Source organism: Psammomys obesus, unplaced genomic scaffold, assembly GCF_907164565.1.
Source record: "Psammomys obesus unplaced genomic scaffold, mPsaObe1.curated_primary_1811, whole genome shotgun sequence".
NCBI lineage: Eukaryota > Metazoa > Chordata > Mammalia > Rodentia > Muridae > Psammomys > Psammomys obesus.
In genome coordinates, this window is record NW_026591918.1 from 2,048,214 (window position 1) to 2,060,852 (window position 12,639).

A 12,639-nucleotide genomic window follows, 5' to 3' on the forward strand; every position below is an offset into this window, starting at 1 on the left:
GTGTGTGTGTGTGTGTGTGTGTGTGTGTGTGTGTGTGTGTGTGTGTGAGAAAGGGGGTTGACAGTTGACATCAGGTGTCTTCCTCAGTCACTCTCCATTTTTAAAAAATGGGGTTCTCTCACTGAGGCTGGAGCTAACTGGCTCTGCTAAGCCACTGTTTACAGACACTGCTGGGCCCAGTTTTTACATGAGTCCTGGGAATTCAGAGCCTCATTCTTTCACCACGGGCACTTTAACAGCTGAGACATCTGTCCAGCCTCAGACATGCGTATATCACATACAATTACCTATCCATCAGTCCTGTTACACATTAAACATGTCTTTCTTCAGCCTGTCCATCTAAAACCATCTCTCCCCTAATAAAAAGTTCCCTATGCTTTTATTTATAATAAATTCCGAGTATGGAAACAGCTCTGGGAGCAGAGGGCAGAGAGGAGGGCCTGGAGGGGGACAGCCGCCCTGAACTCACTCAAGCCCCTCCCCCTCTAACCCAGGACGTCATCGAAGGGGGCAGCCTGCGCATCCCCCTCCAGGAGCTGCACCAGATGATCCTGACACCCATCAAGGCCTACAGCTCTCCCAGTACCACTCCTGAGGTGCGCCGCCCTGAGCCCTCGATGATGGGCCCGGAGAGCTCAAGCCCCGACTGCAAAGACAGCGCCACGGGGGCCACCAGTGCCACAGCCAGTGCCTCAGCCGGAGGCGCCAGCGGTGGGCTGCAACCACCCCAGCTAAGCAGCTGCGAAGGGGAGCTGGCTGTTGCCCCTCTGCCGGAGGGGGACCTCCCCGGGCAGTTCACTCGAGTCATGGGGAAAGGTACTGTCTCTCTGGGAGCCCTAGCTAGAGCTAAGGGTCCTGAGGGCTAGGGAGGATTGGGGGGAGTGTCGTTAGCACCCCTATAGAAACACAGGTTTCTCCGTGGGAGGTCGCAACTCCAGCCCCTTGACCCCTCTAGGCATGTTGGACTCTTCCAGTACTGCACTTATTGGGCCTTAAACCTTCAGGGACAGAGAAGATGGGACAGACACTGAAAAAAAAATGCTTCAGAAGATGAAACCCTCGCTCAACCACTGGCCCCTCCCCAAAGCAACAGGGGCTAGGAACTGGTGACACCCCAGGGCTTGGGACCAGAGCCCAGAGCATATGCCCTGCTGAGTCCCAAGGTCCAGGCCCTGGGGCTTCCTCTGTTAGTCCTCCGGTTGGGGGAGGGGGCTACCTAGTCACCTAGGAATTCAGTCAGAGATTGGGGTGCCTTGGACAACCTTCAGTAGAAAGCCTCTGTCCTGTGGCACTGCCAAATTTTCACCTACAAAAGTAGACCCCTGTGCCTTGTAGATGGAGTGAGGGACATCTCCTCTGACAGAAGCCTTCTAGAGAGATCTAAATCCACTGAACTCTAATGTAAAGGGCAGGGGTGGGGAGGAGCTGGTGGCCAGAACAGGCTCTTTCGACCCTTCCCCCACCCCTCAGCTGCATTGCATCCTGGGAAAGGCACAGCCCAGGAAGGATACCTGGCTGTGCTCTATACCCTTATCCCTGTTTTACAGGGGGTCGTGGGGGTGGGGGGATGGAGGATGGGAATTGGGGGGTGGGGAGGTGGGGGTAGGGGAGTGTATAAACTGTAACTACTGTGTGAGCCGCCACAACCCAAGAGACACTCAGCATACACCATATAAACTGGAAAGTGAAAACCAAAAAGGACCTCCTCTCTGCTCCTCCCGAACCCTGCCTCCTCCTCTCAAGGGGCAGCTACTCTTGAATGTGAGGTCCTCCTTTCAGGACCTTTAGCTTCATGCACATCGTGACTATCCGTTCTTACACGGGCTTTAAGATTCTTCCTTATTGTTTTCCATAAACATTACATATTTGTATATTTCTGTCACTACAAAAAGCACCATTCTTTAAGGCTGCATTTAGAATGGGTAGACCTTCGAGCCTGTTTCCATGTTTTTGCTTGCAAAAACTGTTATTCTGAAAGCCTGTGAGTAGCAGCACGGAATCGGTGGGCATCTCTGTCAGAATGGTTAGGAGGGGGAAAGAGTCAAATGTGACCCTCAGCTTTCAAGCTTGGTGGTCTTTGAATGGCAGATACCCAACTCTCTGACTCCTTTATGGTCAGGGCAGAGAGGTCCATGAAAATGGCCACAAAAACCTACTCCATTGCCAACAGGGGATTAGTACTGGTAGGAAATACATGGTAGGCAGAGGCAGGCAGATCTCTGAGTTCAAGGCCAGCCTGGTCTACAGAGTAAACTCCAGAACAGCCAGGGCTACCCAGAGGAACCCTGTCTCAAACAAACAAATGAACAAACGAAAAAACAAAAACAAAAGAAAGGAAGAAAAAACCTAGTACCTACAAGTCCTCACCCACAGACAAGCACCGCCTCATCTCCCTGGCACATGCTCCAGTGTGTAGTGAAGGAGCATGTGGATATATGCGTGTGTTGTGTCCCATTGAGAAAATAAGCCTGCAAATGACTGAATGGCAGGTTTCGTCTGCTGCATACCCGCCCACGTGCGCCCCAGCCAAAATGTGGCTTTACACACAAACAACCACCGCCTTCCCACCTGCTGAGGAGTGTGTGCTTCATTCATAAAACAGGGCTGCTGCCCCACTGTGGCAGAGGCTTTTGAAGCTCTCAGCATCACCTGCAAAGGCAGCGCCCAAGAGCTCTGTTTCTTCTCTTCAGGCCTGTGTCTGAGGGTTTAATATCAGAAAGCTATGGCAGGGGCAAACCCAAGGAGCTTCTGAGGCTGAGGGCTCCTGTGGCAATGGAGCATCTGACTTCCGTGGAATGATGAGCCCCCTGTTTTTCATGAGCCTTATGTGATGTCCACAGGCAGATGTTCCTCCTCAGGCCTCGGTCCTGAAAGAGAGATATCCCAGAGGCCTTGTCCTTACTCATCTCTTCTTTCTTCACAGTATGCACGCAGCTCTTGGTCTCCAGACCTGATGAGGAAAATATAAGTTCCTATCTACAGCTCTTAGACAAGTGCCTCATCCATGAGGTGAGTGACAACCGATTTAAACCTGTTTGTCTCCTTGCTTAGAAATGCTTCTCAGAGTTCCCGTGATGGGATCTGTGTTAGTCTCCAGCGACTTGTTTTTGACAAGTGTGCAGCCATTAGTAACAGCTGTGACAGAACTAGGCTGTGACCGCCCCTAGGAGTCTGCATGGGTTGGCCCCTTAGCATCAAAATTCACCCAACAGTGAACACTGATGTCAAGAGGGTACCTGGGAAGAACTTCAGGCACCAGAAGAATCCAGGTGACCGGGTCTGGGGTGGCTAACTCCCAGAACTGCTACCCAGGCCTAAATAAAGTCCTCACATGGTGTGGTCAAATGCTGTGCCATTGAACGTAGGGAAACTGGGAGAGAGAGAGAGAGAAGGCACAAGAAAGAAATAAGGATCAGGGTGGATACAGATGGGTGCTGGGCTGTTCGGATTTTTGGTTGTTATAGAACAGCCATATTTGCCATCTGACCTTTGGAAGGAGACAGGCAGGTAGAATGCAGACTCTCAGGGTGCAGTCTTCATGAGAAAGCCTGGAAGGCTCCTGGACATGAAGAGGCTGATCACAGGGAATAGGAGACTGGCGCTCAGACCCAGGCAATCATTGGCTCTGGGGATGCCCTGACCCGAGGAGTTATAGATATAAGCTCTAGATTAGGGAAAACAGGGATCAGATAAATGAGGTAGTGAAGTCTTTTATGGGATTTTGATGTGAGGCTGAGATGGCTAGACTCTCTCACATTTACTTGTTGGTAGTCAGAATCCCAAGAGTCCAGTGGGCCCCAGGGACAGAAGGCAGCCAGCACAGCGGCCTGGTTTCACTCTGCCTTCTTACCCAAGCTCCCAAGTGGCACAAGTGCCTCTTGCCATTCCTGGAGTCCTCCTTCTTGGGGCCTGATGCTCTCCATCTGTCATAACCACTTCACACTCTCCTGGGGTCCCATCCCATCTGATCGCTCTCTGCTCCGCCCGACTCACCTCTTGATAGTGTCTCCTCTCCATGGCATGAGCTCATGTAGCCCATCCACCCAACCAGAGCCTTCTGCCACCATGAGCATAGTAACCAGTTGTCTAGATTGGGAGCTCAGGATGCCAGCCTCTGAAATTGTTATTCCAAAGTCCCAGTTTTTCTGCTGAATGAAAACAACTATTTCTCTAAGAATCCAGAGCAATCCAACCCTGCCTAACAATGGCTGAAGGCCTTCCTTCCTGGTGTTTATTTGGATAACTGATGCTATATACGTTTAGGGAGCAGCTAGGTTGGGTCCCTGGGTGAAGAGCTCATGACATGAGGGCACTGGATAAGATAAATGTTGAAATAGGTATGTACAAGCTACTTTTCTCTTCCTGCAATCAAATCCCTGAATAGAAGCAACTTAGAAGCGGAAATGTCTTTGTTTCACGGGAGGAAGGAATGTGAGGCCAGGGGCCTGAGAAGTCCCATCTCTGTCTCAGCACTACACTCAACAGTGGGATAGGGGGCACCTAAGCGAGCCGGAACCCAAGGCATGGAAAGCCGAGGCCAGGAGCCCAGCTGTGACACTGTAGCCCCGGGTGAAGCTTGGCTTCTGAAGCTGGGGAGATGGCTCATAAGAAGGGCTTGCTCCTCCTGCAGAGGCCAGGGCTCGCCTGCCAGAGCTCCCCTCAGGTGGCTCATGACCACCTGTGACTCCAGGGGACCTTATGCTCTCTTTTGGCCTCCATGGGCCACACAAATGTGTGTGCGCGTGCTAACATGGAGGGCACACACACATAGATAAAAATAAAAATCTCTAAGGAAAAAAAAGACACAACTGGTAAGGACGCAACTAAGTGTCCCAGCAGAATCCGACACTCCGCCCTGGAGGAAGACGTTTGTCGGTGGGTTAAGGTGGGTCTGGGGAAGAGCTCCTCTCTGTAAAAGTAAGTGGGGGACTTGGATCCATGAGACCAAATAATGAGTCCAGTGGCCTCTGTGGAGCTGTGGGCAAGCCTCCTATTTGGTCTAACCTGGCCCTGAAGCCTCATCCTGACCCCTCTACTCCATGGATCCTCCCTGCTAACCCTGACCTGTGGTCCTCTTTCCTTTATCCCTCTCTGGCAACCTAAGTACTCAGTGCAGAGGCCCCGTCTTCTGCTTCCCAGCAAAGACTATCCCAGGCTAAGCAGATCTCATAGCAGGTCTTTCTGCCCCAACTTGTGTCAGATTCGGGCATCTGCACTCTGCTCTGGAAGGGAAAGCGTGGCGGGGGGGGGGGGGGGGGGGGCTTTGATTATTGGCTCTGGATCATTTTCCACAGCCCAGGACTAGAGCATGTTGGCAGCCTGCACCTGTCTTGGGAGGCTGACGGGCAGTGCAGGAGTGGCAGGCTGTGGGACCCAAGCCTCAGGACAGGGTCCTTCTCAGAGTCAGGAGCCACCTGTTCTCCAAATAAAGACACCTACCTCCCTTTCTAAGGAGGAAGGCCCCGAACCCCTAAGGTAGGAAATGGAAGAACAGGAAAGTTTTGAGTTTCACCTGTGGTGCCAGTTCACTTTGGTTCCTGACACGCTAGACCAGGCTCCTCCCGGTCTTAAGTGGTTCTAGAACAATGGTCTCTGGTCCCTTTGGAGACTTTGCTGGAAGTGTGTCAACCACAGGACTCAGGGTGGCTGTCTCTCTCCAGGCACACAGGTTGGGCTGGGCCTGACGCGGGCAGAGGACTTGTGTGGGATGACTGCTGGGGTCTGGGAAATCGTCAGACCTTGAATCTTCCTCCCCTGCCCTAAGCCTCTGGCACTGGGCTGTCAGGGGAGGAGGTGGTGATGAGACAAGCAGCCATTAGTGGGTTCTCTACAAGGGAGTGCTAGACAGAACTGAACTGCTTGCTCAGAGCACGCACGCATGCACGCACGCATGCATGCACCTAAGGTTAACTAGCTGGATGCCTCCCAGCTGGTAAGAAGCACTCACTCAGCCCCCATCAAGGGGTGTGGTGATGTTCTGGGGATGATGGTGTGCACACCATTTCTACTCAGATGCCATGTGCCACCATAGGAGATGCCAACTACACAAGGATGTCCTTGGGAGGACATCTAGCCTCTTGCTCCTTCGTGACGTGGACACTCAGTGGATCCTCAAGCTCACTGCCTTGGGCTGCTACTGGGGCTAAAGGTCATCACTGAGGAACTCCCACAGACCTCTCCAAAGGGTGCGTCTCTGTAGCTAGCCAAAGCCACCTGGTAGGGCAGTGGGGAGCGGCATGTGTGGAACTCTTTAAGCGTAGCTTTAGTTTCTACTCCTAGTGCATTTCATCCTCACAGGGTCCTTTTGGATGAGTGCAGAAAGCACCTTCCAGAAAGCACCAAGTCTTCGGTAGGACCTGTCTGTGTGTGTGTGTGTGTGTGAGCGTGCGCGTGCACACGAGTTCATGGACTTGAGCCTTGCCCATCGGCCTTCCTCTGACCCACTGGGCTGAACCCACCACGTCATCTTGGCCATCATAGCTGTATCTTGCATCCTCAGCATTTATATGGATAAGCTATTCAAAACCAGAGAGTCCTTCCCTTGCCTTTGTCAGTGCGACATCTGTCAGCCTCAAGTCCAGTTATGAGCATCAATGGACATTCAGTGATCATCACCAACAAAAGAGAGGGACCATGGCGGAGAGCCCATGCTCACCTTCCAGTCACTAGAGCCTCTGCCGCACAGCCACAGGGGCCTTACTGTGTCCTTTACTCAGGCAACCCTCTTGAACGTCTTCAGTGGCTGAGGCCACCCAGGAAGAAGAGGAGCCTGCATGCTGAGCTAGCGTTTCCACAGCTAAGTGTTATCCTATTGCTTTTATCCACAAAGTTCTTCAGGGTTTACATCCCTAAAAGATTAAGCTATCCTCAGGAGAAAATTAAGCTACCATTTTTTTTCTTCAATCATCAAGAAACCTGTTTCCTTTATAGAAAGCAAGCATTTAGTCTGTTATTCTAAGCAATATTTTATCACTCCTTAAAGGATTCCATGCGTTATTGTCAAAACCACTAGGGACTGTTCTCTGTCACTGCTCCCACAACCAATCCAACTAGATGGTTTTCCCATACTATGTGTTCCCAACCTCAGCTCAGGAACTCGGTGGGGGACTCATCTGACACGGGCCTCCCACCTGCGGAGACACCATGAATCCACAGTGCTCTACCTGCACAATTTAGGGAAGTTTCTATAAACTGCCTCCTGCAAACCTTAGTCATGCTTCGGGGTGCTGGAGGGGCGCCCCATCACCTATAGTCAATGGTTTCCTTGGGTGTTTTTAATGTATTTGAATTTGAACGTCCCCGCATTAAGGACTTGGACCCTAGGCTATGGTGAAAAGGCTATACATCACAGGGAACAAAGTATAGATTTGTACTGCATGCTCTAAATGTGTGCTCTGTGTATAGATTGTTTAGCTGTGTGCTTTGTGGTAAAGAGGCGGTAAATGTGTCATTAACACTAGGCAAAATGTCTCTCTCATTTCCCTAGAAGACTTGAGAAGACATCAGGCCTACCTTATTTTCTCAGCTATTGGCAAGGTTACGGTCAGGACTGGGCACTGGGGGATTTTTACAGGGCACAGGGTGTTTAACTAAAGCTCTCTCTCTGGGGAAAAAAAAAAAAAGCCCTAAGACACAGAATGTTGCCATTCTCTGAACCCCAGCAGCCCACTCCAGAGTGACCATACACCGTCAAGCAGATTGATTTTTTGGAATGGCTTAGAATTCACATTGATTATGAAAATGCAGGGGGTCTGGAAAGCTAGAATATCTAACAATCAATTTAGCAGTTCATCCTTGGTTAACAAATAGGGCCTGGAAAGGAGTCAGAGGAGGGGAAGACGGGTGTGGGTCTTCTGGAAATACAGCCAAAATCGAGGTTGTCGAAAGCTTAATGCCTGAACCAGGTGCTCCCAACGCCAAAAAACTTGAATCTCCAGCACAGATGTCTCCAATTTAACCTGACTGCTGTTTGCACCAGGTTGGAAACAGGTGTGTGTGTGGGGGTGGCTACTGTGAAGACACTGGCGTTTTCCTCTATTAATTGTATGTTTTTCCCTCTAACGCCAGGCTGCGTCACCATTTAAAAGTCCTGTTTGTTTTTGCAGGCATTTACAGAGACACAGAAAAAAAGATTGTTGTCATGGAAACAGCAGGTGCAGAAGCTCTTTCGGTCTTTCCCTCGGAAAACCCTTCTAGACATATCAGGATATCGACAGCAAAGGAAGTATGTTGGGATTTTGTTCTTTGTAATACACGGCGGCTCCCTGATGCCTCGCTGCCTGCCTCAGATCCAGGCGGGAATATGGCAGGGCATCACTCTCATTCCCGGGGACGCCCCATGGAGAGTTCCAAATCATATTGCCTAAACAGGCTGTGGCAGGAGAAAGGCAGTTAGGAAGCTCGTTTCCTTGAGGAAGAGCTGAATTGAACGTCTGTAGCTGGATTTACATGGTCAGAATGGCGATATTTGTCTAGATGGGCGTGAGAAGCACGAGCTCATGATTTAATGGACGCCAGCAAAACATGGGTGGTTGAGCCTGAAAGTGGGGCTCTGAAAGGACCTGAGTGGGATCTTCTCTCAGTACCTTAAGTGGCAGTGTAATGCTTTTCTCCCTCCTAGCCGCAGACAAGCTAATTATAGCTGATGGCAGGGTAAAGAGCCCGGTGCTCGTCTATTTTGGTCTGTGCTGCAGTCTAATAGCGGGGCAGTACCATTCTTGATTCTTCATAGTGGCTCAGCTTCTTGGATGAAGTTAAAAATAAGCCTGATCACACTTCAGAACATGCTACCTTAACATGACTGTAAATGGAGAAACCAGCTACATGGCAAATAGGAAGTGAAGGGAGAGTTGAGGACCACAGAAATGGAGGAGGAAGGAGGGTTGGCTTAAGCAGGAACAGTGATAGAGAGGATTTGGAAATAAGAATGTGATCACATCAGTATCCTGGAGAGAATCGCCATCTTGTGCCACGTCCTCAAACATGCAGATAAATACTCAGATAAGATACACAGATAAGATAAGCAGATAAATACTCATCTCTTCCCTTAGACCTAACAGGTTCTGAGTTCATTTCTCAGCGCATGGGCAGAGGCTGTGTTAAACTTGGGGGGCGCTCATTCGCCCGAGTATGCCTGGCCACTTAAAGAAGACCAGCTGGGGCCTGAGACATCTTCATGACAGAGTCACTTAAAAATGAAGATGCCACATTCTACCACACAGCACTGTTATTTAGTGTGCACACATTGTTTTTGTGCACATTATTTAGTGTGCACACACTCAGATACACAGTGGGTATCTGAGCACTAAAAAAAAAAAAAAAGTTAATGCATTTCACCCTTGCAACAACCTGTGAAGTAGAATTGCTCTTATTAGCCTTAGCTTACAGATAAATTGATAGGCAGAGGCACCAGGAGGTGGAGCAAGCTGGCCAGGGTTGGACACCTTGGTGAGATCACTTGCCACCACTGCAGAGCCAGGCCAGGTGCTGGTCCCAGGCTGACACACAGAGAGGAGATGCCTGCAGACCGATACTCTTGCCGCTCACCAGCCCCCAGCCCTTGGGGGACACCAGCTCCAATAAGCTGCAGGTCACTCCGCCCTGAGGCTGCTCCTTCACTGCCTGAGCCACTGCCAAGCACTCCCCTCCTACGGCCAGCCACTTCTAAGATTCCCGTGTGAGGAGGTGCCAGATCCCACCGCCATTCCCGGGCCTGCAGTGCCAGTTCCCGGAGAAAGTCGTTCTGAGGCAGAAGTTTCGGGTGCGGCCCTCATGGCTTCTCTCACCAACTCGTGCCTCTGTCTGCCCTGTATCCATCCGTGATCCACGTGGGAGCGCTCTGCCAAGAAGCATGGAGAGAGCTCCACAGACTGTTCCGAGCACATGCTCAGGGCCAGCCTGAGGCCTGCCAGGTCGGAGCCCTCATGGACCTCTTTTATCGACTGGATAAGAATGGATCTGTCCATCAATTAGGATGTTCAGAAGGATGGAGCCAAACCCATGAAACACAGTCTGCTCTGCACATTACCTCTGGGGTATTTTTACACTATTAATTTGTTTTGAAAAACCATTTCTCCCATACGAAAGTAACCGCAGGCAAGCCCCTGCTTTAAATTATCTCATAAATCCCAAATTAATTGCTTCTTATTAATGTTATTTTTATCAAAGACCTTTCATGCATTTTGAGGAAAGGAAATCAGTTAGACTCAGAGAAGCAGAGAAAGTGAGGCGTGCAGGCCCAGAACAGCGTGAGAATGGGGAGCTTAATTTGTTCTTTGCTCTTTCCCAGAAAGCATAATTTCCTTAAGCTGAGTGATCTTGGTGTTCACTCCAGCTGTCAGTAGCAGCAACTCTCAGCAAACTTGGCTTTATAAAGAAAACCTTTTGAGGACACCTCAGTTGGACCGTATCATCAGGAAAAAGATGGTATCTCAAAAATCTGCCCCCTCCCCCCGTGCCAAAACCATGCCCCCCCCTAATATTCAGGGCTTTACTGCCCTCTCCCAAACGGCTGAGTCCTAACTGTGTCAAGGTTCTCCTCTTCTCCAGTGACTGCCCCTAACAGAGCCCCTCTGCACATTATATAGCTAGAAAATACAGGCTTGATCCTGGCATGATTCTCTTAGGTGGTCCCAGCCTTGGGTGGCTCAGGCAAGAAGATCAAGAGTCTGGGGCCAGTTTGTGCTATATAGTAAAACCCTATCTCAAAAAAAAAAAAAAAAAAAAATTGAAAACGCTACAGTGCTGCTTTCCTGGAAGAACAAATCATTTAAGCAACACTCATCCTCTACTCTTTTGCATATGAAATAGCATCTTAAAAATCCAGCCAAAAAGGGAAGTGAGAAAAATCTATTCACACTAAATAAGGGGTGGGATGGGGAATCTCAGCAGATACAGATCATCCATCTTCCAGGTTAAAATCTGACTTCAGAAGCCGTAGAGCCACTTAACAGCCGAGAGAAGCAAACAACAAATCCCACTTGCTGGTACTGTTTCGAATCACTACCACACTGCCTCCCCTCCAAAGGGGCTCCCTGACTGTCTGCAATCACTCTTAGCTCTCCTCACCCTTAGACTTTGGGGTGAGGGGGCGGTGAGGGAAACAAAGATACCAAGAACCCCCTAGTAACCTCCTCTTTGAATGGAACCTAGACCATTTTTCTTGAAAGGCCACAAAAGCCTAGACTAAGACAGACTGCCTGGATTCCTTTTCCTGTCCCTTCTGTCCCTAAGAAATTTAGGAAGTCAGGGAGCTTTTCCGCTGCCATCCCAGACACCACCTCCCCACGCACATACACGCCCACCCCTGGCTCAGGAAGTGACTGTTAGGAAGGCCCCCTGGATCTCCACCGGCCAAGCTAAGCCAGCTCATTTGCGGGCCTCCTTCACGAGCTTGGGGAAAGCTCCCTTGCTTAGCAACCAGACCGCTGTGCTCCATCTAGTGGCCGATGCCTCCAACGCAGCCCTCTCCACCCTCCGGAATGACTAAGGCGGCCTGACTCCCGTGGAAAGAATGTGCGGGTCGGTTCCTGCAGCCTCCCAGAACCCGGGCTGCTGGAGGCCTCTCCGCTGAGCTCATCCTGCCCACGGGGAGCAGCCTCCCGCGTGGACCCGAAGACTGGAGCCTTTCCAGCCCTGGTGAGGTCCACCCTGCAGCGAGGGCTGGGGAAGGAAGAGGGTCCACCCCCAGCGAGGGCTGGGGAAGGACGGTCCTAGGTCGAGGGCACGTGCACCGCCACCTGGGCTGGAGTCGGCCACACGCCAGACCGGCCTTTCCTCTGGAGAACTAGCACGGGGGCCGACGCTCGCTCACGCCTGCTTTCAGCCAGCACTCACTGTGCGAAACGCTGACTGTTTGTGGCTCGGGGTTAGGACATCCCGGGCCGAGGAGTCTCCGATGCAGCGGGATGCGGCGGGCTCCTGCGTCTGAGACTGCTCACAGACCACCGGATCGGACGCGAAGCACGGCGTAGCGGGAGGAGCACCAGCAGAGTCGGATCCAGTCGTGACACCAGTTCTGCAACGTGCCCTCATGCACAGAGCCACAGGTTGGACAAGAGGACGAGAAGGCGGGAGACTGTTTTGGGCGCCCCTTTGGGGCTCATATTTGAGTGCTGCCCCCTGCTGGCTGTGCGGCGATGGCAAATTCCCAAGCTTTCTGGGTTTTTCTAGGCATAAAGGTTAGGGCGCCTACTTCACAGGGTTGTAGCGTGGGTTGAGAGCTGTTGCTTTCGGACAGTAGCTACAGTTTCAATCATGTCCCATTATTGGCACTTGCCCTCACCCCATACCTCTTTTTTAATTCTTTATTAATTACACTCTATTCACGTTGTATCCCCCCTGTGGTTCCCTCCCTCCTCCCGTCCCAACCCCTCCCTCCCTCCACCCTCTGCATGCATGCCCCTCCCCAAGTCCACTGATAGGGGAGGTCTTCTTTTCCTTCCTTCTGATCCTAGTCAACTAGGTCTCATCAGGAGTGGCTGCATTGTCTTCTTCTGTGGCCTGGTAACGCTGCTCCCCCTCAGGGGGAGGTAATTAAAGAGCAGGCCAATCAGTTCATGTCAGAGACAGTCCCTGTTCCTATTACAATGGAACCCACTTGGATACTGAACTGCCATGGGCTACATCTGTGCAGGGGTC

General features: G+C 51.1%; 1 protein-coding gene across 3 annotated transcripts in view; it reads left to right on the forward strand.

The window, feature by feature from the left end:
• Positions 1-12,639, forward strand: part of Samd4a (sterile alpha motif domain containing 4A) — a 207,928-nt gene that overhangs the window by 180,790 nt on the left and 14,499 nt on the right. For all 3 annotated transcript variants that reach the window (XM_055612354.1, XM_055612353.1, XM_055612355.1), the window contains 3 exons: positions 495-816; positions 2,924-3,009; positions 8,106-8,224. In XM_055612354.1, the coding sequence (XP_055468329.1) occupies positions 495-816; positions 2,924-3,009; positions 8,106-8,224 (527 nt within the window). The remainder of the gene's footprint in view (positions 1-494; positions 817-2,923; positions 3,010-8,105; positions 8,225-12,639) is intronic.